This window comes from Echiichthys vipera (assembly GCF_963691815.1).
Source record: "Echiichthys vipera genome assembly, chromosome: 1".
Lineage (NCBI taxonomy): Eukaryota > Metazoa > Chordata > Actinopteri > Perciformes > Trachinidae > Echiichthys > Echiichthys vipera.
In genome coordinates this window covers 10,350,070-10,377,351 of record NC_139826.1, presented here as the reverse complement: position 1 = coordinate 10,377,351, position 27,282 = coordinate 10,350,070, and the positions used below count along the sequence as shown (strand labels likewise).

At 40.0% G+C, this 27,282-nt stretch overlaps 1 protein-coding gene across 3 annotated transcripts in view; it reads left to right on the top strand.

Annotated features, from left to right (window-relative positions):
• phkb (phosphorylase kinase, beta) overlaps nt 1–27,282 on the top strand; it is a 140,812-nt gene that overhangs the window by 83,465 nt on the left and 30,065 nt on the right. For all 3 annotated transcript variants that reach the window (XM_083911928.1, XM_083911929.1, XM_083911930.1), the window contains 2 exons: nt 18,733–18,788; nt 19,691–19,784. In XM_083911928.1, coding sequence (XP_083768054.1) covers nt 18,733–18,788; nt 19,691–19,784 — 150 coding nt within the window. The remainder of the gene's footprint in view (nt 1–18,732; nt 18,789–19,690; nt 19,785–27,282) is intronic.

The window sequence follows — 27,282 nt, the reverse complement described above, 5'->3', positions numbered from 1 at the left end:
CCCATAATATGCTGAGTGTAATTCACTGTAATGTCACATAATCCTTTTGTGATGGAGGGATGCATTCTGAAATGCGATGACAATATGAGCAGTCATGCAGCAAGGTTGGGAATGTAAACTTCTGACAAATCGAATCTTCTTTTGTCCTTACCTGTGGGTTCATGTGAGTTAACTTAAAAATCTCCCCGAGAAGAAACATGATGTCGCTGTGCAGGAAATGCAGCATCACTTCTTACTTATATTTTATTTCCGCATAAGCCAAGGAGCAACCTCCAGGGCTAAAAGTGAAGCCAATGTGGAAGCGCCCAAAACTGCCCTTCCTCGAACGGCTGGCTCCAAAAGTGGGTCAATCCCCATAGTCCCACATGTTAAAATTTCCAACTGTACAGCAGAAATTAATACTTTACAGCCTGGTACAAAAGATGGCCTTAGTCTCTGTAGCTAATTTCACTATTCATGACAACTGTCAGTGTTGTCTGTTTGTCACGCTGTTTCAGAACATTTATACATTTATTGTGTGAATTAGAGAGAGTGACATAGCAAAAACATTCGAACCATAATGCCCATCTGTTCATTTTGTGTATATGGGTGTTGTCCTTTTTTTCTGTGTGTAAATCTGAGTGTATAGGAGTGTAGCCTGGCACAGAGTCGTGTTTCATATGTCCATTAGAACTCATTCAGAATAACACACACTCACTTTCTCTGGCAGATTAAATGCAAGTTTTTCCAGTTTGTGGCTTTGAAGTGGCTTGTACAGGGTTGAAAAGTTGAGGTTTTATCCAGAATTACATACACACAGAAATAAAAAAAACATCACTCGTACAACTCCCATTTTCATACTGCGCTGCATGTATGTGTTTTTGCTGCAGTACTCAGATCATTATGCACACACGTCACCCCCCTCACGTCAGTAATCAGGCCACTTATCTTTCCCAGCCTACCCGGCTCTTCGGGCGCGATATCAAACAGGGCTCTGACAAGCTGAGGCTCCTGTAGCTCACACCGTAGCTCGCTTTTAATATCAATTGATTTTTTTTTTTTTATTCTTTTGCTTCACTCCTAAGAATTCTCCAGTGGAGGATAATATGTCTGAGCTCAGTCTGGGGAGCAATGTATCACTTTCTCGGTCAGTGCGCCTTTACAATTACAGTGGCCAGCGGCGTGCAATCCAATTCTTTGCCCAGTTCTTCTCTGCTGAGGTGATTCCACCCTCCTCCACCCTCCATCCATCTCCCACCACCTGTGTCGGTCTTTCCATCTCTGCCAGTTTATTTTTCCTTCCTCTTGTCGGACTGGAAGCATTTCCCTAAGTCAAACTCCCGACTCATCACCCTCCTCCAAATGTGCTCAACTCATAACTGCGACTGGTTCTCGTCATGGTCTCGTCATTATCACCACCAGATGACCTTTTGAAAGGAGCCAACTTTAAAAACATACACAGGAGACATTTTCCTCTCCCACAGCCTGGATTGAAAATCACTTTCATGTCCCCCTCCCCCCCTCCCAACGCATTCCTGCTAAACCCCTGACACTTTGAAATACCCTCATCAAAATATAGATCTCTAAGCTGCACAGAGACCAACTTCCTGAGGACGTTACAGAGCCTGGAGTCATTCATCTGTGCAGGGGCATAAAAAAAAGGGATTATATTTCATTCAAATGTTCTCTCTTTTTTTCTTTTTGGTAGCGGATAAATTCCCTCGCTTGCTTTTTAACTTTATAAAAGTCTTTGGATGTTTTATTCCTTTGTGATGTGATGCTCGCTTGAGGCTGCCTCCCTCGTGCTGTGCTTTGCCAGCTGACACACTGGGAGGGATCTGACCTTGAAATTGCGTTGCAGAGTCTCATTGAGTTCAGCTGAAGTTTTTTCTTCACTCTAAGTTTCATTTGAATGGTTAAATATTGAGCTAAAAGAGAAAATATGAGTATTGGTAGCCACTGAAATGACAGTCAATCAATCTTAAGTTTGTGAATTATTGTATGGTGGTTGTAGGCAGAAGAACATTTGTCTGAATTAAATTAAAAGGAGGTTTTTTGAGGTGGGTTTGCATGACAGAGTTACCACGGGTCCTTGAAATCCTTAAGTCAAGTTTATTTTTAGTGCACAATTCAACATTATTATGTCCCAATAAATAGTATTTCAAATGCAGGATGCCAAAAAATACCAGGAAATATAATATTATCCTACTGCATCTACTCATATTTTGCAGTATGCAAGCCATTATGCTTTCCTGGCTATTCTGACCCACAGTCCTTTGCAGCATATATGAGTAAGAGGGTCAAGGCGCTATGTTATGAATGAATAGTGTGTCCGAATTGTTTGCCTATTGCATGCTACAGTGCTTTGTAAGGGCAGCTGTAGAACATACTAAAAGTAACAGTATGCGTAGTAAGTCTATTTTCATTTATATAGCACCAAATCATAATAGATACAATTTTTCTCATGATCCTTTTCATATCGAGCAGTTTCTAGATCATACTTTATTTACAAACATTCCCCCATGAGCAATAAGGGCAAGTAAACACTCCCCTTTAAGAGGGTGTGTGTGACCTTCAACAACATTCACACACACCTGTTTCTCTACTCCCCCTCAAGACATAAACAAAAATGCACGTACATTAATCCTACCTAAAACTCTTATAATTTTCCATATCTTTCAAATCCTTATCCTTCAATTTATAATTACAAGTATAAAGATATCTATTGAAGTCCTGAAAGGAATGTGTTGGACAAAACCTAAGTTTATCTCCTACATAGGAGATAGTATCTTGCACGTACAAGATACATTTTGGGGCTTAATTAGTCCTTTTTAGCCTGATGCACGATACAAAGGGAGGTTAGAAATTCAGCAAAATGCAGCATAAACAACATGTTTACCTTATTAGTTAACCACAAATAGCTGTAAAACATAATGAGATAGGTGCCGACTTGGGTTAAACACTGTAGATATAAGGTCTGATGGAATCATATTGGGAAGAGACTGCATGTTCCACATGGCTACTTAATATTCACGACGTGATCATAAGGATGAGGCAGTGTAAGCCCTCCTAATGTGTATATGATGCATGTTGATTCAAGAAATGCAATATGTAAAATTAATGTAACAACACATAGCAAGTTAAGTCCACACCTGGACATTATTTTTACACCACAGCTGATGCGTCTAGGCATGGCTGCCACACAGGAGGTCTGTGTGTTTTAACTTGAGCAGACTGCTGTTGATCTGCTTGCCACAGATCTTGTGTTTATTAACAAGGAAATTGTAAACATGACAGTGCAGTGCAAACAGTGCAGAATGCAGAAGGGTGGGGGCATAAATATGGAACAATTAATGTAACAGGCTGATAGGTGGGTGTATAGCAGTACTTGTCAAAGAACAGGGAGTATTTAAACTACGTAATATATAGGCCCTAGTTAAGTTGTTGGTGGATGCTTGGTGTGACAGAGTTATTGCACAGGGATTGTGGGTAATAACTAAACACTGTCTTTGTCCACGCATAATTGCGCATGGAGCCAGGAGCTGGCTCAATCCACATCCCCCAATTAATCGTGTGTCAAAAACATTAGTGGCATTCAGGTTTAATTGCATTTAGCTGTCATGTTCACTTCACAGCTATGTGTGTCTTTGTGTTTGTGTGTGGCGTGTACATGCACATTATATGCTGATTTTGTCCACACAATCAGCTCCTGTCACAAATCGAAGACATTCTGACTCTCGCCATAAAGCTTTAAGTGTTGGGTCAAAATGCTTTTGATTTATGACTGACAGCTGATGTTGACTGTGTGGAAAACAAGCATTCAGTTCACTGATCACACATCATGGGCGATGTCCGCACTACACACACAAATTCTCACAGCCAGTTTCCAGCTCTGTACGTAATCTTACGCAGGGACATCCAGTAGGCATACAGTCATGAGACAAGCGTGTCCAAACTTTTGAAAGGTACCAACGATCTCATGTTTATCTTCTTAAATCACATGAAACCAACAGCAGTCTGCTCCAGTTAAAACACACAGACCTCCTGTTTATCAGCCATGACCAGACACATCAGCTGTGGTGTACAAATAATGTCCAGGTGTGGACTTGCTATGTGTTGTTACATTTATTTTTTGATAATGCATTTCGTGCATCCACATGCATCATATACACATTAGGTAGGCTTACGCTGCCCGCAGGCATCATGATCACGTCATCCATTGACATGAAAATTAAGAACAACACACAGTCTCTTCACAATATGATTCCATCAAACCTTGTATCTACACTGTTTAACCCAAGTCGGCACCTATGCACAGTCCCATTATGTTTTACAGACATTTGTAATTCACTAATAAGGTAAACATGTTGTTTTTGCTGCATTTTGCTGAATTTATCCTCCCTTTGTGTCAGGCACGGCTAACAGGCACAGACTAATTAAGCCTCAACGTTTATCCGGTATGTAGGTGATCTACATACGCCGGTAGTGAAGAGAGTGTCTCCTACATAGGAGATAAAATATAAATTCACCTTGCCTTTTAGGGCTTCTGTAGATATATATATTTTTATTGTACTGTGTACTCTTCTTTCAAACACTGACAACAAATGACAAAAAATAAAAAAAATTAGCAAATTGTTGCATATACTGAATTCATGGATAAACCCTCTGTCTAAATTATAATTTAGACAGTATTATTAGACTAGTAAGAAGTAAACAAGCATCAGGAACGTAATTGTTTTTTTCAATTCAATTCAACATTCAAGTCTTTGTTGAGTACAAAGCATTAATCTCATTTGATGAGGTTTTGTCAGCTCCCTGATTTTCAGCCTCGCAGCTGTGAACATAAGTCTACTGCTGGTTCAAGTCACTTTCACCCTGTGTTTGAGTTTTGATTGGGTCACTGACAGGTGTTTTGACAGAAACCTTTGAGAAATCCTGTTATATTTATTTTTTGACCTGTGAGACACACGAGTGACAGCGAGGCGGAGAGAGTGAGAGGAATAAAGACAAGTAGTGGCATAGTGAGTCTGAGAGAGAGGCAGTAAAACTAAGAGAGAGAAATAGGGAAGTGAAGGAAGGGAGTATGGAGAGAAACAAAGAAAGGAATAAGCAAGGGCTAAAACAAGGCAGCAAAGAAAGAATAAAAGGGAGGGACAGCAAGACAGAGAGATAGAAGGAAGGAGATTAACACCGGCGAGAAGGACAGAGTGATGGAAGGGATGGAGGAAGAAAGATAAAGAAGGGGAGAAATTAAGAAATGAGTAAGGAAGCAAATTAGAAGAAAGAGGAACAGGATAACAAAAAGATGCATGGAAGAATGGTATTAAGTAAAGAGGTAAGATGAGGCTGGAATGAAAAGAGAGGGGATGAAGGAAATGAAGGGGAGAAATTAAGAAATAAGGAATTAATCCAAGGAGAAGGAAAGACAGAGCAGAAAAGAAGGTAGGATTGGAGGACAGAAAGATAGAAGGAAGAACAGTGAAGAAAAAAAGGGAAGAGTAGTAGTATAAAGAGAGGAGAGAAGAAAAGGAAGGCCGGGTAGAAGGAAGAAAGGAAAGAAGAAAATTGTAGGATGAAGGGATGGAAAGAAAAAAGAAAGGAAAGAATGCAGCAAAAAAGGAGGAAGGAGAAGAGGACAGAAAAGGGGGAAAGGAAAGAAGAAGGCTGGATAGAAAAGAGAGATTGAAGGAAGGAAGGAAGAAAAGTGGAGGAATTAAAAAATAAGAAAGGAAGCAAAGAAGTATAAGAAGGGAAGACAGAAGGAAGGAAGGAAAGAAGGTAGGACTGACTGATAGAAAGACGGAAGAAATAATATAACGGAATAAAAGAAGAAAGAAGTAGGATGGAAGGAAGGAAGGAGAGAGGCAAGTGGAAGAAAGGAAAAAGGAGGGGTGCCAGAATAGAGGAAAGAAAGAAAGCCACTTCTCATCTTGTGTCACAACTCATTGCTTGGCAAAAGGCAAATGAAGCAGAGCTTGAATTCATTTCTGTTCTGTGGGGACTCCACGGCAGTATTCTCTGGGAAATGGCTTTTTACTTTGTCACTTTTAGCGCGGGCGTATCTCTGAGGGGCAGGACGCAGCAGCCAGGCCATCCTGCAGCTGGAAATGTTCCACAGCACTTGTCAACAGCATGTCTCAATTTGCCCCATCGCAGCACTTCCTTAATTTCCCTTTTCACCTTCTTGCTGTGATTTGTTGCTCTTTTCTTTTGCCATAATAGAGGCCACATTGTGCATTTAAAATATTTTCTGTATCATAATCTCCAACATTTTCGCATAATATATACTTTTATGTGTTTTTTTGCTCTTAAATTAAATACATCCATCCATCTTCAACCTGTTGAAGATCGGGCGTGAGGCGGGGTACACCCTGGACAGGACGCCAGTCTATTGCAGGTCAGAGATACATGTGAGTGTGTATTTTATAGAGACAAAATACACACTCACATTCCCATTCACGGACAATTTAGAGTCATCAATCAATCTAACACCTGCATGTCTTTGGACTGTGGGTGGAAGCGGGAGAAACCCAGGAAGACCCACGCAGACACGGGGAGAACATGCAAACTCCAGACAGAAGGGATTCAAACCGGGAACCCTCTTGCTGTGAGGCAACAGTGCTAACCACCACACCACCTCAATTTAATTCAGAAATTTAATTCGATTCAAGATTACTTTATTGGCATGGATACAAGACTTAACTTTGCCAAAGCTATTCCATCAAATAATAAAATAAATCACAAACAGAAGTATTTAACACATATAATTACAAAACTATGTATATAAACTAAACAACATGGCTTCTTTTCAAAGGGTTATTTATTCTATTCTATTTGTTTGGTTTCCATGACTGATGTGTTCCATCTCTATTTATTAATGTGCCTCCCTCATTAGTCAGTCTTAGTGTTTGTTCGTGCCGTGTAGGTGAACAGAAGTGTTTGTTCTTCCTGTCACAAAAAAGTGTTTGACGTTGATACCCACATGCACAAAGTAGAAACACACAGTATTATTTGAGTTAGACACAACAAATAAGAGCACAGCTCCCTGCCTCCATCTCTGCCCCTCTTGCTTAAAAGTTTTTTGCTCTGTTGTCGAGAATTAGATGACAAGATCAATACATGATATGATTCGACACGTGTGAAACTAGGACTAGGAGATGGTTAGCTTAGCTTAGCATAAAGACTGGAAAAAGAGGGCAGTAACTCCAGCCTGGCCCCGTCCAAAGGTTATAGAAATTCACCGTCCAAAGCCTCTAAAGCCCAGTTATGAACACTCTATATCTTGTTTGTTTAATCCTCACAAAAACTGAAATGTAAAAATGACAAGTTAGTGATTTTAGGGGTATATAACTGGACTATTTCATGCCAGGGTAGCGTTTGTCGTTTTTCCAACCCACTTTAAATGCCATTTCTACTGTATATATCTGTAGTGTGTGGCTGAAGCATTCAATTATACTCATTCTAGCTAGATTGCTATTTCCACCATGCTTTAATGCTACACTCCACTAAGGAAGCCCTAAAAGACATTGTGATTTTTTTTTCTGTTCGTTGTTGGACAAAACCTAAGTTTATCTTGCACGTAGGAGTTAATATTTAAGACATCGCCTTTCCTAATGTGTTCTGTGAACTGTATGCTTATTTTGTCTACACAGACAATATCAGCTCCTGTCACAAATTGAAGACATTTGACAGTCCAGGTACATCATATACATGTTAGGTGGGTTAACCACCTTTAGTTTGTTATAGAAATGGATTTATTCAATAAAGATCAACAAACAGGATCAGCTTTTTGTCTGTGGTTTATTTTGTCAAAGTATTTTCCTCTGCAGACAAAAATATGTTCACCCCTGCTTCCTCGCAAAGCTCACAGTATAGCAGGAATGACACCGATCCCACTGGTGCTCAGCCTTTTTAGAGGAAGAGCCAGAACGCGCTAAGCCTTGGTTGGGTGACGTCTTTCGACCAAACAAAACATACCTCAGACATTCCAATTCTGCAAGAGACAGGATGTGCAGAAGCGCAAATATGCCATTACACCATCATGAGGCAGTTATTTACATTATCCATTAAACACAAACAAGCTATGTACTAGTCATATGATAAGGTTATACAGAGGAGACACTGAACTGCGTCTGACCTGACAAAACTATGATTATGAATTACAAATATCCCAAATTCCCACAACAAGTTTACACCTGCAGACACTATGATTAAGGATATTAAGTAGCCGTGTGGACCTCCTCACAATATGACTTCTATCTACATATCTACACTGTTTAACCCAAGTGGGAGCCTATGCACAGTAACTTTATGTAACTTTATTGTTCCCCAAGTGTTTCATTCAGCCTAGCAATTTCTGGCCCTCAAATCAGCCTAATTAAGCTGATTTAAGCTCCTACATACGAGATATTTATTGTACAAGATATTAACTCCTGCATACGAGATAAACTTTTTGTCCGACAATGCCCCCCAAAACAATCCACCAGTTGTTTTTTTCCCCAGTGGAAAGAGCCAGGCTAGCTGTTTGTTGATCACAGTGTGTTTAATTCATTGTTTGTTTGTTTTTTTTCATTGTTTTTTTAATGATAATAAAAGATTTGATTAACAGCAGCTTTATCATCTAAGAATAAATGTTTTTTTAAAGCGGCCCAGACAAGTCTTGCTTAGCATAGGGCTGAGACTGCAGGAGTGCTGAGGCGATGGTCTTCGGTGTAGACAAATGTTCTTTTGCTGCTGCATCCCTTTGAGTTGACTGCAGAAAGCTATCTTTAAATGCCTTTTGGCACAGACTAATGCAGTTCATATTTGTGAGTTAAGTGTCACAGTGTAGCCTTTTGTTTTTTGACTGAATGTTGATTGGGCCCCTTTCTACAAGTCTTTGACGCATGTTTTAAATTAAACTTGATCTTGATGGACTGGACCAAACTGCAACGGACTACAAGGAACCAGTGCTGCTGTTTAAGTGGAAACAGATAGGATCCCCCACCCTGCTCTGATAAAGGCAGAGTGAAACACTTTGTAGTATTAATACGTAGCCAGGTTTGGTTATTTACTGGTCTAGCTCATAGACTGTACTGTATATAACACAGGACGACGCAGCTCCCCTTCCTCTTATATGTCCCGCATATAGGCGCTGCCATGTCGGAATTTCGCAAACAGAGTCCTGTCATCAAAGTGGCGTTCATACACCCACACGCCCGATCACATGATGATAACGGCTGACAAACATGACGTTTCACCTCGTTTTTATACGATTCGTTTTTATATATAATTAAAACCAAACTTACAAGGAAAATTAACAATCATCAGCATGATTAAAAACTACCTACATCGACAGAGACCATCTTGGGGAAAAATGTATTGGAGTTTTTAGTTTGGCCCATGTCCCATCAGCTCAAGCATGATTATATACAGTTTATGGTCTAGCTTCATAAAAAGAACTGTGCTTATCCCCTCTCTTCCTCTGTCAGCGGGGCTGTTTTTCTTTTGCTTGATAATATTAGCACCACAGTTACTCCAGTTGTTCCACCATCCGTCATTTACGTTACCTGATGATAGCTACTGTAAGCTATTTTGACTTGTTAGCTGTATTGTTGACTTTCCAATTTCTGAATTGCTCTCTGGTCAGCAGTGATGTGTTGTCTAGGGCTTTTATTGTGAAAGGTAAGAACGAAATAGTGGACTTGTAATGCCCTGTTGTTAACGATGTGGAAGGCAAAAAAGTTTGCCGTCTTGGATCAGACTACAAAGCCTTTGTGTTATTTTATTATCTACACGCACAACTCGAGCACTTTCCTTTTCACTTGTGCTATAAAGTAGAGTCGGCATGTTGTGGAAGAATCTGGTCAATAAAGATCAAACTAACAGGATCAGCTTTTCTCTGTGGTGTATTGTCAAAGTATTTCTCTGCAGAAAAATGTTCCCTCCAGCCACTTCATGCACAAGGGTAAGAATCAGAAGGAGGGACCCCGAACACTTGCAGTGACAACACAGATAAGGTCAAAAACACAATCCTCAGTAGGGTGATGTTTTCAAACGGGAACAGAGCACTTTTCAGACTCATCATTCTTCACCAACACACATGCAAGCAATAATGATTTGTCATCTCCTATCTATACAGAACAGGATGCATGGGCCACACAATGCCTCTGTCTCTTCTGGAGTTCTCTCATGTCATGCTGTAGTCCCACTCATTATCACAGGCCTACTCAGCAATGTACAAACAGGACGAACATTTCAGGTTGTGGGATGAGGTAAAAGTCAGCAGGTTGTGTTTAAACAGTTTCACACAGAGAATGCAGGATTCCTGGTTGGCCTAATAAAGGTTATGATTTATAAATTACAAGTATCGAAACTTCCTGTGACAGTCATTTTCCAGGTCGTACCCAGTGGCAGACTAAATTCCATAGTGACAGTGGCTTATAGGGAAGCAATCAAAATGCTGGTGGTGTTATGTGTTTAAAGCCATTCCATTGTGCTATCAACATTTACTTAAATATAATGATAATTTAAAACAGAAAAGTTATCTTTTCCCTCTTAAATTCTGTCTAAGTTCTTCTATACTTCTATTGTTTTCATTTACATATTTAAAGCTTTTGGCCTGACTTCAGTGCCTGTAATAATTGTCCCTCCACCTGTCAATTCCTGCTATAACCACATAGCCTACTTTACCGATGGCCTAAACTGCAGCACTCCTCCTACAAGGGGTCTCAAGTTAATACTTCATTGGATTGCTTTAGCTTTGTTCTGCTTAATTCATGAATAAATGAATCTTATTTCCATACCAAGTCTGTAGAGAAACTTGGGAGGCAAAAGTCATTGGTATTCAATGATTTGATTAATGATTTTTGAGCAGTTGTACTGGTTGGTAGCAGGATGCCTGCACTGATGATATGATCTTTTTCCACTTCACCCCTAAACCTCAGGCAAACAGAATACAAGTTCTGCTTGGTGGCAGCTTTGAGGTCTCTGCTCCTACCCATGCCCTCTTGTGTACAGTGTTTAGATATTCAATATTCTGGTCTGGTGAGCTGGATTTCCCTCTGGAACACACATCTTTAATATTCTATGTTAAGTATTTGCAAGAATGGTTCAGAAGTGCAGTAAAAATAGGAAGCTGAAAAATACTGTACTATGACTCAGATAATCTACAGCTCTGATCCATAAAACAACGTCTTGAGAAAATCATTAACATTCAAAACCTCAACATATTTAAATCATTAATAATTTATTATGCCCGCATTAACATATTTTTTTGGGCCACTTTGGCAGCGTAACAAGCTAAAAACACAAGACTCTCAACACCTTTTGAGTAAATATAGTGACTTGTTAACAGACCAAGCAGTTTTGTAGTATTTGTAGAATTCATTTTGAGTCATGTTTCTGTCCATCCCATGAGCTCCATTTCCACCAACCCCTAGGGGAAGGAATTATCTGGCTCTCGAGCTGCTTAATGCTCCTCTACAGTGTATGTTCTAGCTAATTGATAGCTTTTGTCAGGGAGTTGTCCGGATCTGGCGGTTAGTGTGTATTGAGTTTTGCATCTTGCTGATGAGAGTGGAGAAAGTGAACCAAAACAAAAGTTGCAGTTTAATTATCTTAGCTTAGCATAAAAAACGGGTAAACAGCTGGCCTGACTCTGTCCAAAGGCAACAAAATCTGCCTACCAGTACCTCTAAAGGTCACCAAATAGCATGTTATATTTAATTTGTTTAAACTTTAATGAACGTTCACTGCTACAAGTATTTCCTCCTGTTTTCAGTCTTTATGCTATGCTAAGCTATCAAGGTACTGACCACCCATACATGTAGCTATATATTGAACAGATATAGGAGTGGTATTAATGTTTTTACTAACTAAATTGCTTTGGGGATAGCAATGACCTGGACAAATGAGAATATTCACAGGCTCACGGTAAAAAAATTGGAAGATTTTTATTGAGTTAGCCACCTATTCTTTGTCTTGGAATGAACAGTCTTTAACGAGTATCTATTCTGCTCATTTTCAGGTTCATGCTTGTATTTTGGGCATCTACTAGAACATGTTTACATGCTTTAATGTTCAAAAACCCACATTATTTTCTCATACTGTCTGCCTAAACGCTCCGTTTTAGCGCCTGTCTCTTTAAGTCCACCTCCTGAAAAATCCCAGTCTGCTCTGATTGGTAAGTGTTTCCTGGATCTTCCGTCACTGCAGCGGGGGAATGACTGTGATGCCACAGTAGGAGCACCTATGTATAGTATAGTTGTGACATCTCAACTGTACATAAGTCCTGAATACGGACTGAGTGCATTTCCCAGTAGATTGAGTGTTTTCATACTTTCATAGTATTTATATAGCACCTCGACCTCATTTATAATTAAAAAACGACATGGAATCTCTCTTTTTACAGCAGCAGCAGTCATGTTAGTTTTATGCTCTTATGTACACTATATTTACATTTTCTGGTTGGCCGTGTCACAGTAAATTAAACTCCTCAGTCAGATCAATGATATGCATGGACTTCAGCTGTCAAACCCACTGTTCACCCAACAGTGACGTTCCCTCTTGGATACATACTGTGCACTCTTAGATGTCATCAGCCTGTGATGTTGAGTGCTTTCCAGGAAAAATATCATGTTGAAGTGATGCAATTCATTTTCTTGGCTTACGCGAGCGGCTTAAGCCTCCGTTGTCGTCCCCGATACAATTAGCAGTTTGCAGGAGAGTCCCTCAGGAGAAGTATATTGAACTTGTAGCATTCGTAGGTTAGGAGGTTTAATGTGTAGGTGGAAACAGTATAGTAAGTGGCAGAGAACATGTTTTTCCAGGCAAGTAACATTTGATTCACATGCATATCTGCTCTAAATGCCATTTAAGACAAGTCTGCTTCACTGTTTCGCTGCTTTACATCATCTCTCTAAACAGTCCATTTTTTTTTTTATTTGTTATGTACTGTGTATTGAAATGCTTATAGTAGTTAAAGTTTCCCAACTTTAATTACCTGTGTTGAATTGCAACGCATTTGCTTTAACATCTATTTTTCCCCTTCTCATTAATTAGTCTGAAGTCTAATTCCAGGGAGTGCTACAGAGCTATTTAAACTGTTAGATTTGGCCGGAGCTGTGCTGACATCAGGCCAGTGGCTGCACCATTGGGTACACCCAGGGTCCAGTATGATTTGTTAACTACATTTCAGCAGCCTGCAGCAGAGCCCTTGTGGTTTTTCCCCTTTCCTCTCAGACTCTGCACCATGTCCGTAACACTACATTCATGTTTTGAGGGTGCCTCTGAAAAGGTAGTTTAAAGAAATATTTCATCACATTGTCCTCTCTGCGGTTGCACAGTCGGCGAGGTTCGACTGCGGCGTACGGAGGAGAGCGACAGTGAGAGGAGGTACATTTCTCCCGTGTCTCTATTATGCATTTCCATATCTTCTCCTTCACCACATGAGTCCTTTGTCTGCCCAGACATCAGCGCTAATGAGAGAGTTCTATTGCAGCATTTTAGAAGCCATTGCTCCCCCATTCATCAGAAGAGATTTGTGTTCAGCTGTGTGTGGGGTTTTTTTACGCAGCCACGCCCTTCTAACTACATTCTCTGATTGATGATAACGAGGCTGTTGGCTAAAACCAGCTCTTATCGACCAAACAAAATAGCTTCTACATTTCCGCGTTTGTGTGTGTGTGTGTGTGTGTATGTGTGTGTATGTGTGTGTGTATGTGCGTGTGAGTGTGTCTGTGTGTCTGTGCACGTGTTTGTGTGTTTGTATGTATGTTATTTCTTGGCCCTGTGCTCTGTTACTGACTATGAATCTGAGGTGCATGCCAGTATCAGTGCTGGGGCCTTCCTGTGTTGTGTGTGTTTGCATATGTCAGTGCATATGTGTGCGTGCATCCCCACAATGAGAACAAGATGAAAGGTCACTGCTGCTGTGAATCACAAGCTTTTGCCTCCTTCCTATATGGCCCTGAATAGACTGTCACTCAGCACAATGAAGATGATCATCTGTGCACAATACACACACACTCACACACACACACACATAAATTACACACATATACTGTAAATCACACATGTAAATGGTACTCCTGCAAATAAAGAATGAGAAGATAAAAGGCACCAAAGGACATGTACAAAGAGAGACATTTAAATGCAAAGAAAAATACCAATACACAACTCTTGCATAGAAAAAAGCAACAGAACAAAACAGACATATTAACCTAACATGAATAAAAGAAGTGGCAAAAAATCCCCAAATGGATTTAAATTCTTGTATATCAAAGTATCTCTTTGTTGAGGATAATAGTGATTGGATAAAGATGTTTTCCATTTCAAAAACTCAATACCAGTTTCTGCAAGAGAAATGTAAAAATTCCGGTAGTCCCTTTCCAACACATTTGCATGTGATATATTCTGTTTGATGTAGTCAGGTGCTCCACTACAAGACAAACAACTGCAATGTCGCTTGTCTGTGTTTTCCCTGATTGTCCACAAGCCCAAAAGGTCTGAGATTACTGCAGAGAAAACTTCGGAAATGACTGTGTTCGCTCTTTTATCCCTGTCTTCTCTTTATATTCTCCCTGTCTTTCATGTCGTTTCACACCCTGCATTCACACTGCAGACATCATGAGTGATGTGTTGCTCCGTTCTGGCCAATTGTGACTGAATGTTGTTGTTGTTGTTGTTGTTGTTGTTGTTGTTGTTGTTGTTGTTGTTGTTGTAGTGCTTGACTGGCTCCTTCTGAGGCCACAGTTATGAAAGCAATGAAAAATCATTTTTTCTTGCTTTAGATCTGCCTTCCCTGGTGTTACCTCATTTTTAGGAGAGGTAGCATACTAAAAAGCTTTATTTATGTAGTATACAGCACATGGATGCTTTTCGTCTATCTTTGTTTTGTTATTTTATATTAGTAATTGTGCAGTATTATTGCAACATTTCTTGTAGTTATTGTCCACCCTCGTTGGTACGTTAAGATAGTGTTAGGTCATGATTAGGTCTCCCCATAATAGATGTAGTGGAGATGAAGCAACAAATGTCAACAAATTCTGTGAAAATACCAAAACAATAATACATTAGTCTATGTCTCAATACTTTACATTTTTACCGTGTCTGTGGTGGCCTCACTCAATATTTGGAAAACCGGTCTCGAATACATTTTTGAAAAAGCCTAAACCTGGGTGTGTTGGGTATGCACGTTGAGTCAGTTCAGTCTCTCCCGCATAATGTTAGACAATCTCACACCGGTATATTTGTGTGCCCAATGTAAACGAATGGGGGACTGTTAAGAGGGCAATGAAAAGTGCTTTGAGCTTCGGACTTCATATGTGACATCACATCAAGTAAAACATGACAAACAACTTTGAATGGTGAAGGCACACGGAGCAGAGCCAAACAAAAAGTCCATTAAGAAAAGAAAAGAGAGAGAAAGAAACAAATAATTCTCTATAAAAAACGTTATGCGGACACTGAGGACACTTGGTGGATATGAAGATTACTGGCCAAATATGAATCATAACGGCTTTAATTGCCATACTATTACAAATAACATTGTCCTTTTGTTTAGATAGTGTTTTAACTCCTTAGTGTAATACATTGCTCAGGTCTTTGAGCAGCACTTCAAAGGCGGGCACAGACTTCCATCTCTGAGTAGGCCTATAGCTTTTTCTGCCAGTTCCATATAAAACTGCCTGTGACTGGCGTTTATCGGCAACCAGAATGCTTATCAATGGATCTGATAAAAATTCAGCTCACTGTTAGCAAACGTTGGTCAAATAGGATTAAACAGTGTGTTTGTCATGGACTATTTTCAGCTGTGGATTAATACACATTTGGTGTGCTAGTGAGGACTTACAGCAACAGGACGCTTTATGTGTGATTGACATAATCTGACTAAAATAACTACCGTGTGTGTTATTGGTACTGAAGAAACATGCCACCCAGTGCAATGATCCAGTGCTCATTGATGTCTTTTTAATAATTTTTGGACAACAGTGGAGCTCCATGGCACAGATAATATCAGGCTTTGGATACACAGACTAAATCAGTTTATTGTTGGTACTGGTTTGTTCTTTGGGCTTGCTAACAGTAATAAAAAATATAGAATAGCATGAGCCTTATCCTCTATGGTTTTGTAGTTTTCAATATTTTAACAGAAACCTGTCAGCCAGTCAGAAATAACTATTTTAAAGGCCCTGGCACTGTTACTTCAATTTTAAATTCATATAGTAGTGAACAGGAAAACTTGAATTCCTGAGATAAACTCTAACGGCACATAACCTCAACCAAAATGAACGTTGGGCAGTGTGTAAATCTGATTATTATAACAGGGACAATGCACAATGTACATTAACCTTATATAAAACAGGGAGAGATGTTCTATTGTCATGGAAGGTCAGAATATGGTGCGGCAGTGCAATATAAGTGAAAAACAGGCTTAGATGAAAGGGTCAAAAGAAATGGCAGCTTTATTCTCCAGTAATCAGGCCATTTACAGGCAACTCAAGTACTTCTTTCATTCCAAAACTAAAGTCGTCTCGTAGGAGAAAAAGGTTGTATAAAACTCAACAGATTTCCAAAAAGTGCTCAACATAAAGTGTCAGTTTTATTGTCCATGGAATCTTTTCCTACTTGAACAGGTCTAAGTCTCTTTAAGGTAATTTCCAAGGGAACTGTCTGACTTTCCCTCAGCTTCCTTTGTTCTGTCATCTGTGTAACCCCCAAGTCCTGCTTCAGTAACATGGCTTAAGCACCTATGCCTGTGTGATTGGTGAGGCATTATGGGGAATGTAGTGTGTGCCACAGTGGCTGTTCTGTGATGTCTCTGCTCCTGTGTGAGATTACAACACCCCTGTACCACAGGACCCCTAGTGATGCCACAATGTAATTTACCAGGTTTTAGCAGATTGTACATAGTCTCTGGGCAGGATGATGGTTTATTGGACAGCAGTCAATGATTATTTTATTGTTTAACATTATTTTAATCATTTAGTCTTTAGCATGGCAACATTAATTCCTAACGCCCACTGCAATTTCCCATAGCCCAGTTTGTCTCACCTTCCCCTGAGGGTTGGGCATTAAGATGAAAATGAGAAAAGCACCAAATCCTCACATTAAAGAAAGTGCATACAGCTAATGCACAGGATTTCTAATTAATATACGGTTTAAAAATATTCTTCAAATAATGTTGTGTTTATGGAAACAAAAAGTCAAGGATGTCATGCTTCTCTATCTCTTTTTGTTTATACCCTGCTCCTCCATTTCATGTAATTTTAACTCATCTCGCTGTTCCGATGCCAGAGTGGAGAGAACATCAGTGTAGCAGCCTCATTTCTCTCCATCTGTGCTCTTCCTTCACCTTTACATCTCCCTTATCCTGCTTGATTCCCAGCACCTTCTTACCCAGCCGAGCGCTCCCTCCCACGTCTCTCATCAACCTTTGTGTGTTATTCAGAGTTTTACTTTCATTTAAATTGTGCGAGAGAGGAGGTAGCAATAACTCACACTATTGTCGTTCTGAAGAGTATCGGTCTCTCTCTCTCTCTCTCTCTCTCTCGCTCTCTCTCCCCCCCCCCCCTCTTCCCCCCCCTCTCTCTCTTGCTCTCTCTCTTACTTCAATTACAAATATTCAGACAGAACACAATTCGCTGTCCGTCTCTCTCACCGTCTCACCTCTGTTATACACAGAAACAAATAAATTTAAGGTTGACTTAATTGGCATGTATGTTAGATTCACAGCACTGCAAAGCAAGGAAATTAATTAATTCAAATATTTTTGAACTGCAAGAATGTGGAAAAAACAATATCATAGTTACCTTAAACACAAACTTACTGTAGCAAGTGAGGTGTGCAGACGGGACTGAGAAATGACAAAATGAACGCTTGGATCTAAACATTTAATAATCCTTTCGTAGAGATTCAGCATGTTTGCTTAAGTTCCAGTGCACATTTACAGTGTTGAACACACACTCGTGTAATAGTGGCTTAATGGTACACAGATGTCATGAATCTGTTCAATCCCTGGTTTCCTCACAGCATAAAAAAACAAATACACAAGGATTTTCATTTATTTTGAACAGACAGTAGTGCAACTGTAAAAGACAGACCAAGTCCTCTTGCTGGGGACTGAGGTAGCATTTTGCCCAATGGTAGATGGAAAAAAACATTGAATATTACAAAATAAAAAAATTGTGCTAGTTGATCTGTGTGATGCTGTTGGATGTTTGATCTGTTTCCATTCACGTGAAACAATGCAGACAAACCGTCGTCGTCTTATACACACTGTCTTTGTCTTATACGCATCTTTTTCTATAGCTGACCGGATCTTCCATCGCTGACATTTCATCTGCACTTGCCATAATGTGATTGACTCAAACACCAATCTGCTTGTTGTGCTAATTGTAGCAGTGTACAGCTAAAGCTTTAAAAGAAGTCATGCTAATGAATTTTGGTTCTGCAGTGTGTGCATCAACCTACCATGTATTCTGTGTGTAGCTGTGACACATATACACGAACCCTTACAGCCCTAATAACCACTGGTGCAACATGTAGAAGAGGTGTGGGTAGTGGTGTAGTGGAGGAGGGTATACACAGTTTTATGGAGTATACCTACCTCTCTTTCTGTCAGCCATAAAGTCTTTGGTATTTATAAGACTGTATACACAATTCCCTCTCGGTAACCTATCCATCTACCGAGTACACCCGCCTCATCAACTGCCGCTACACCACTGGATGTTGTCCACGTGTTAATCTCTGTGTTCTCTGTCTCTTTCACAGGGTCCTATCGAGAATGATGTTGTGATTCACGTGGCCCTGATCGCAGAGAGCCAGAGGTAATGTGTGTGTGTGGGTGTGTGCGCGCGTGTGTGTGCGTGTGTGTGTGTGTGTGTGTGTGTGTGTGTGTGTGTGTGTGTGTGTGTGTGTGTGTGTGTGTGTGTGTGTGTGTGTGTGTGTGTGTGTGTGTGTGTGTGTGTGTGTGTGTGTGTGTGTGTGTGTGTGTGTGTGTGTGTGTGTGCGCGTGTGCGCGTGTGTTTGTGTGTGCATGCGTGCGTGCGTGCGTGCGTATGTGCGTATGTGCGTCTGTGTGTGTGTGAAACAACTCTTTCAAGCTTGTTAACCTGTAGCTTCAATTACTGCCGCTGACAAGTCAACATCAGGATATTTTTCTCACTGCAGTCCACTTAAACTCTCCAATATACAGTATACTGCAGATTCATAACAGCTATAGCTTCATCATAGATAAAGCTTTACAATAGATTTATTTAGGAATAGAGTCAACACAATACCAGACATTAAACCATCAAAAAAGTATTTTGTGTTTGCAGTTTTGGGACTGTTATAAGGGTAGGGAAAGCAGCTCAAGGCAACCCTGTCTCCTAAAAAATTGCATTTGAGACATATTTTCCCATGGATGACAAAGGTTTGTACCATGTGCACATTGTGAAAAAGTCACAGTTTAGAACATGTGGTTAACATTGTGAATTGAAACAAAACACTTTCGGTTCAATTTTTATGTGTGTCATGGTGTGCGTAAAATAAGTAGGCTACATTTGTCAAGTAACTTGACATAATAGACTTCCTCCAAAACCTTTTTTGACAGTGCAGTTAAGTTGTATGGGAATGTCTTTTTTAGTAAACAGGGGTGCTCCAGATAAGCAGTGAATATGTCAGGAATTACATGTAAAATGGCTAAAAATTGTAAATTGTAATTTTGTGTCTGCGTGTTTGTCTGCAGACTTCAGGTGTTTTTGAACACCTATGGCATTCAGACCCAGACGCCCCAGCAGGTGGAGCCCATCCAGATCTGGCCTCAGAAGGAACTGGTCAAGGTATCACAGACACACGTTGGTCACACGTTGCTTAGATGCAACACATGCAGTTTACAACAATATAGTGCATGGTAATTTTAGCTATAATAACTCCTTGACTTCAAACACAAGTAGATGAAAGCAGGCTTCTCGTTTCCAGCACATAACAGTTTTTTTTCCAAGAAGAAATGATGCTGGTTGTAGGCGTATTGTATTAGCTGTAACAGGGCATTAACTTTGTGTATTAGTTGATAATACCATCTCTAGTTGACTTTGAAATGATTGTGTCTTGTATAAAAATGAGAAACCCCAAAAAGGATTTAAAAAATATGCATTCATTGGCTACATACATGGTGCAATGCTAATTCAGTGCTTTGTAAAGACTGAAGCAATTGGAGATAGGTAACCGATAATTCCAGGCATGGTAACATTAGGTGGATTACATTAGGAGCAGATACCAGGTTTAACACATTCCTTACTCCCTTGGTCTTGTGATTTGTGATTTTGGTTTTAGAAAAGTAAAAAAAAGACACAATACTCTTTATATACCCTTTATATCCAGTATAGCACTTTTGCTACAACCCCATCCACCCCCCTTCAGCATTTAGAGAAATCTAGAGCTTGACTGACCTGCGGTGCCGAGTTATGGTTGCTTATATATATATATATATATATATATATATATATATATATATATATATATATATATATAAAGTATATATATATGATTGGATAGTCACTGTTTTGCCAACGGTCAATTGAAACTTCACTGATTGCAGAAATTCTGCTGTTGTTTAGTTTAAGGGCTTATCTGTAAAAAAGAAAAAAAAATTCCCTGGTCATTCCTCTATACTATGATTGGATGGACATACAAGGGTAGGAAACTGTGAAAGACTTTTGATGTCGCTCCATCACTACATCTACACAAATCCATATTACAGTCAGCCGGATTACACTTCAGCAGTTAGCTGTCAATATCAGGACTTGGCTTTGTCAGTCCATCTGCTTGCCAGTCCAAGATTTCCTTTTCTTAAGATTTTCTTCTTGATTATCCCATCAATCACAGCAAGGATTGGTTGAAGTGATCGATCAGTCAATCAGTAATTGCTCATGTTGATTGATCAGCATAATGGCGGTGCTGTCACTGTGTCACTCTGGCAAATTGAAAAGCATGGAGCTGAGCAGCTTCCAAATGTGTTCTAAGAATGCAACGGCTCTGTGGAGATGTAAGACTCAACAGAGTCAGAACGGTTAATTCAAAATCACTTCCAATGTTTCCATAACAACTGTTTTACTCCTACATTTGAATACTTGGAGGACAAAAAATGTAGATGAGTTGCTGGGTTTGAGGAGCCCCTAAAGAGAATATACAAAACTGTTAGCTGTTGGAAGAAAATTCTAGTAACTTTCAAAACTGAAGAATTCAGAGAAAACAGCTGTTTTTAGATCTTTGAAAATACATAATGGTTTTTGAATGATACTGATAGGTTTCAGCACTGACAACTTTCACATGCACACAATATTCCTAGTAAGCCGTTTAAATGGTTAATGAAAGTGGATATTCCCATTTCTATGCAGCAGTGCAAAGTCTAATTTTATTTCAAAGTTTTTGGGCTGGTGTCGGACTTGTTCGGCCGTGTGAACACAGCCTCTCTCTTTCATTCTATAAATCGCCTTGAAAAGGTCTTTGTTGTGATATTTGTGCATGTCAAAAAACCTGTTGATATCCAAGTCTTTCATAATGTTTAAAAGTAGGTGTGTTTTTCCTTTTGACCAGAAATGTGGGCTTTTCTTAGGGCATTCATCTTAACCCCAAGCTTTACCCCAAGCTTGCAAAGCGTTGGTTGGTGTACAAAACCATCGCAACGCAAAGAGCTGACTGAAAGCTATAAACAGTCATATCCAGTTGAGACCCATATTCTGAATGCACTGTATACATGTCCAAAGAATGCTTCTAAAACCTGTATAATCCCACGTCTCAATTGGAAAGTGCTACATTAGGAATGTAGGCCGTATTTGGAATATCCAGATATCCAATATTCAGAGCATTGTTATATCCAAAAGAATAGTCGAATAATTAGCGTGCCTGTATACATAATGATTGTGACATTTACTCAACCTATAAAGAATAAGCAAAAAAAGAAAGAACTATATCAATATTTCTTTTTTTTTTTTATCTCTTTGTTGCTTATCAAGCTAGTTAGTCTTTTCTCATTTCACCATCATCATATGGGATTCAATGAAATATAATCAAATCTGAATCCACTAGTGAATCTGCTCATCAAGTCTGAATATCAAATTTAACGTCATATGTAACAGGATATTTAATAGTATAATATTTAGTTTTATTTAAAAAAACATTTTTTTTATAAACTTGTAAAAAAAGGAATCCCTCTCAATCATCACTTATGACTCACTAGAAGTGTGTGGTGGTGTTTGTATCTGCAGAGCCCTCTGCCTGGTTTACTTGGTATTTAGAGAGGGACATGGATGTTTCTGGGTGTCTGCTGGCCCACAAGGGGGTTTTACACAATCACGCGAATAACACAATAACACGTAAGGTGAGCAGCCCTCTGATTCCCAACTGCCACTTTGTGACACCCCTCACCCTCAGCGTCTAATCCTGATGCACAGGGCACAAGGCAGTGTGTCCCACACACAAATAGAAACAATGAAGCTCCGCATTCAGTCATAATCCGACACTGCAGCACCTTCTAGCAGGACTCTGTGGAGCTATGTGTGTGTGTTCCATGGTGAAACAAGCATAAAATATAGTTTTATTCCTCTGATTCAGTGCTTTGTCCTGACTGAATGGAGCTCGCTCTCTCCACTCAAGCACAGTCTGTCCGTTGTATGACCATTGCTGCACGCTCTCTTTCTCTCTCGCTCTCTCTGGGGTCTTCCACACCGTGGCTCGTTTTGCTGTAATTGCAAAAGTTTTGTATAGTTTTGGCCAATCACTCAGACAGATGCTGTGTTTTGTATAAGGAACACATTTTAAGAACAACGGAAAAAGGACAGACAAAAAAAAACATTTTGGGATGTGTGGACGTACCCTCTCTCTTTGTTGTACTTGATTATTAACAGTAGTGTCACGACCTTATCTAATCTATTAAAGATTGTACGAGTAACAAGTTCAGCAGTAGCTGCTATTTCCACCCTGTTCACCTTGCTTCTTTCATCTACAGCAGATTATATCATTTGTACTGTCATATTTGTGACACCATGCACTACCTCCCTTCCAACTTCTGTTTCACTCCCATCACATCTGTCACTCAAACCCTGGTCTCTCCTTTAGATACTGTCCCTCATCTGCATGTGTGTTGTTTCAAGTGCACTTTCTCCCCATCGTCTGTCTCTCCTCTGTCATACCTATCACTCAAACACTGCTCTCGTCCCTAGCCTCTGTCCCTCATCTGCCATGACTGTAATGTAGCGTCTATTCTCTATGCCACCTTCTATAAACAAATCATTTCTCCTCTCATGTCATCTCTCCGGGCTCTGTTCTTTCCTCCAGGCCTTTCTACCTTCTGTCCCTCTCCTGCTCTATCCATCACATTCGCTTCTCTAACCCTGTTCTCTGCTCTAGGCCCTACATCCTGCCCCGCCCCCATTATGTCCCTTACACCAAACATCTCTCCCCTCCAGGTCCATCATCTGCCTTTGAACTGTCATACCTGTTACTTTTTCCTCTTCTCCCCTCTGCCTCTTTCTGCTGTGTGGTGCACAGCTTCTCCGATAGATATGCATTTGTGAGTCAGAGCGGGCGCCGTGCTGAATATTAAATCCCAAGCCCAGACAGACGCTTCCTCGACAGAATCTGTTTATTTCAGAGTCACCACCATCTCCAGTGCTGCGGGCTGCATTTGCTCACCTCACCTCGTCCCTCGCAGCCGTTTGATTGTGTTGACAACAGCTGCCTGATGATGGGAAAGTGGCAATTACATTTTGCAATGTGTTATTCCCACCCGTACACCCTAAAGCTTATCCCCTTGCAAATCAGTGCTTTGAACAAAAATAGCCTTCCCTTTAGTTTCGTGTCTCCCGGTTTCATATCTCAGTGTGGACATCTTTGTGGCCGACATTTTGTTTTTTGAAGACTCACACATGATGGAGCCCTCCAAATGAGGTCCTAAGGAGACACTCTTGACCAAGGACTTAAAAAGAGACGGAGTAGGGACACCCCCTACAACATATATTGTTGCATGGCCTACAGCCCACACACATACCTTTTTATGATGTATACAGTACTAAGCTATATAACTAATAATTATTGAAACATTCATACATTTTAACATCATGTTTTTACATTATACATAGGCCTACACTACACGTCGAAGGCACAGGGAATATTCAAGCTAAATTATTTAGTGGCTACATTTCCTAGAGGCTAGAAAAAAAAATGACCCAATCATTATTTGGCTGACCCCATGGAGCAGTGGTGAGGACCCTGAGTTGGGATGTCACAACTATACAACTATAGTCTGAAAAGGTACAGAGACGCAGAGATTGCATATTCAAAATCAGACCAATCAGAGCAGAATGTTTCAAACAGAGGATTACTACAGGTATATTAGATCCTATATAAAAAAAAATGTTGTATTTGTCAGTTATGACAGCTGGTCATAATGACATCTCAGAGATTAGGAAAATATGGGACAGCCCAAGACTTCTACAGCTCAAGTTCAACAGAAACACAACAGGTGTCTTTACATAAAGTAATCCCAGAAAGTAGTCCCATCATCACAGTTGTAGAGCACTAAGCTCCAGCTCCAGTCGACTCTCATATAATGGCCATTTTGAACTTGTTTTCAAGTTTTGCACTTCAGAAACTTGGAGACATTAACTATATTCTAATTTTTGCTACTACTTCTGCAGCATGTGGGCAACTTTTATTGAAAGTGAACAAACCAGTGTGTGCAGATGAGTTGAACAGGAAGTCGATCTACTATGCTCTGCAGTTCTCAGCAATAGCTTCAGGGATTTCCTGGGGGCTACTTTCTGTGTTTTGGTCGGACACAAAGTCTCTTAGATTATTTGTGTCGAACTGAAGTTATTTTTAACCCGTTACCCCCTATGACAGTTAGTGAAATGAGACCATTATTATATGAAAAGAAGGCCCGGCTTGAGAAATACTGGATTCCCCCCTTCTCTTTTCCCTTTCCATTTAATCAGTCACTGTAATTATTTCACCTCACCACACTGGCTGTGAAGACATTCCTTCCTAATGTGAGTGAAAAGATGGGGGTCAAAATCTGCAGTCCTTATTTTGTGGAAAGGACTAATGTTCAGCATAATCTAATATTAAAACAAGTACAAAAATACTTATTTAGTGTTATGGTCTTCCACCACAACTCAACCAGGAAATGCTATCTGTGAGAATGATGTACTAAAAGGACTGGATCTTTAGAAGATACCCGTTTTGATTTGACTAATAGCAACATTACTATAGATTCGCCTGAAGTTTACCCTCTGGATTTTTAAACCACATTCCTTATGTAAAAGGGATTGCTTCACAAAAAGAACAGCTACAGCAACACTCTCAATCTACATCAGAGCATGTAAGTATTGTTTTTCAGAGAAATGTGAATGCAACCATGTCATTTAAAGACATTTTATGGGGATACAAAACAGTTTCAGAGCCAGAAGCTTTAATCCCAGATTCCATAGTAAAGTTACACTATGGACTCTGTGGCTGAACCCTTACCTGCACACTGAGTCCCTCTGGAGTTTGGCTTACACATAGTAGCCACTGCAGAAGTGTAAAATACAGCTTTTAGACACAGCCTTGTATTAGATCTCCCACCTGTCAGGCTTTCTGTTTGTGCTGCAGTCAGTGGAAATGTGAGGGAATGAAAGGATGCTTTGATAGGCTGCCTGTGTCTTGTCATTGGTATTCTGCACACAGGAAGTGTTGGGTGCAGAGGTTCTATCCACATCCCATGGCTTTTCTCCTCCAGGTCTCATCATTGCCTTGTTAGGACACTGATTTGCAATGGCAGTTAATCCTCAATTAACATGTATTTTTCTTTTATATAAAGACTATACTTTTTTGTACTTTCAGTGTTATTTCTTTTGTTCAGCTGAGCCTTTTCAAAACAGTGAGGAAGTACACTGGAGTAGCAGGGCACCACCTTTTGGTTGACGTTGTGAATTACAGCTGGTTTGAGATGGAAAAATGCGGCATGGGGGCTTGATAGGCAGATTTCCTGCAGTGCCACTCGAGTGCGTGGGTGTACTAATGCTGTTTCATGATAGGACAGACTGGGAGGTATTTAAATTTAGAATTTATAGGCTGTCACAAAGGGAATAGTTACTCTGGTTTCACACTCCAGACACATCAGAAATACAATTCACACAGTGCAAATGCTTCAGCTCACTCACACACAGACATGCACAAACACACTCACACATATAAACGTTAACTTGTATAGAGCATCACACCACTTGGCTCCAAGCAGGCAGAGCTGAGAAATCAATGTCCATCTTCTTTCTCTTTGCATCTTTGAATCGGTGCATTTGACAGCTGGCGACAAAGCGGTAAGAAGCTTTTATCCGGAGCACCAAACCAAATAAATGCTCTGGAAACTGATAGACTCGAGCTCTCGTTTCTCCTTGCTGCCATATCTAAATGCATTTCAGAGAACGCTGATGGAGAATGCCGTGACCTTTTCCTCTGCTTTGTTTTGGCCACCGGGGAGCCCTTTGATGAAACAATTGTGTGATTAATAATAAATATGGATTTCTATTTATCCATCTTGCTCATTTTATCTGCACCAATGTTACTAATGCCACATGTCATGCAAAAGATTTGAAGTCAAACAGTGTTGTTGGTAAGAGCTAGTGTCAGAGTTTGAGTTGAATCAGCCCTATGAATCTAAATTGAACCAGTGGGGGAATCACACTTTTTTTCTGGCTTGACTGACACCAGAGAACAGTCCATTAATTAAGTGTGAAATTTAAACTCACTTACTCTAAAACCTATATGCCTCATCCAAACCCTTTTGAGGTTGAGCATTGATAGCAAACTCTCTTCTAGCCTCTACTGATGTTAACATTTTTCAGCTCATAATTGCTTTATACCTGAGAGCAGCTGACATGAGTCTTGAGGCTTGACTTGAAGTGCAGTACTTCTGCCGTAGAGTGAGAGGGGATGGAAATATAATGCGTGAGATTATGCATTGACCAGGGGGAAGCCACTGACTCCCAGGCTCAAAATAAAGGATCTCTTCCCAAGTTGAAACTTGAGCAAACCTGGTGACAGTAGCATCTGAACATTTTAATGGAAAGTGTGAGTAGTTTTTTTATATATTTTATGTGAGAAATTTCACCATTTTAAAGGGGCTGTACTTGACAGAACATAAAGATAGCAGTAATCAATTATATGCTCGGTAAAAATATAGTGTAGTAATGGCAACCTGAGGAGAGAATGAGGTCTAGAGACAAAGTAATACACTGAAGGCCAATCCAAGCAAGAAAAAGACTCAGCTTGTAGATATTTGAACCTGTAGGGGTACTC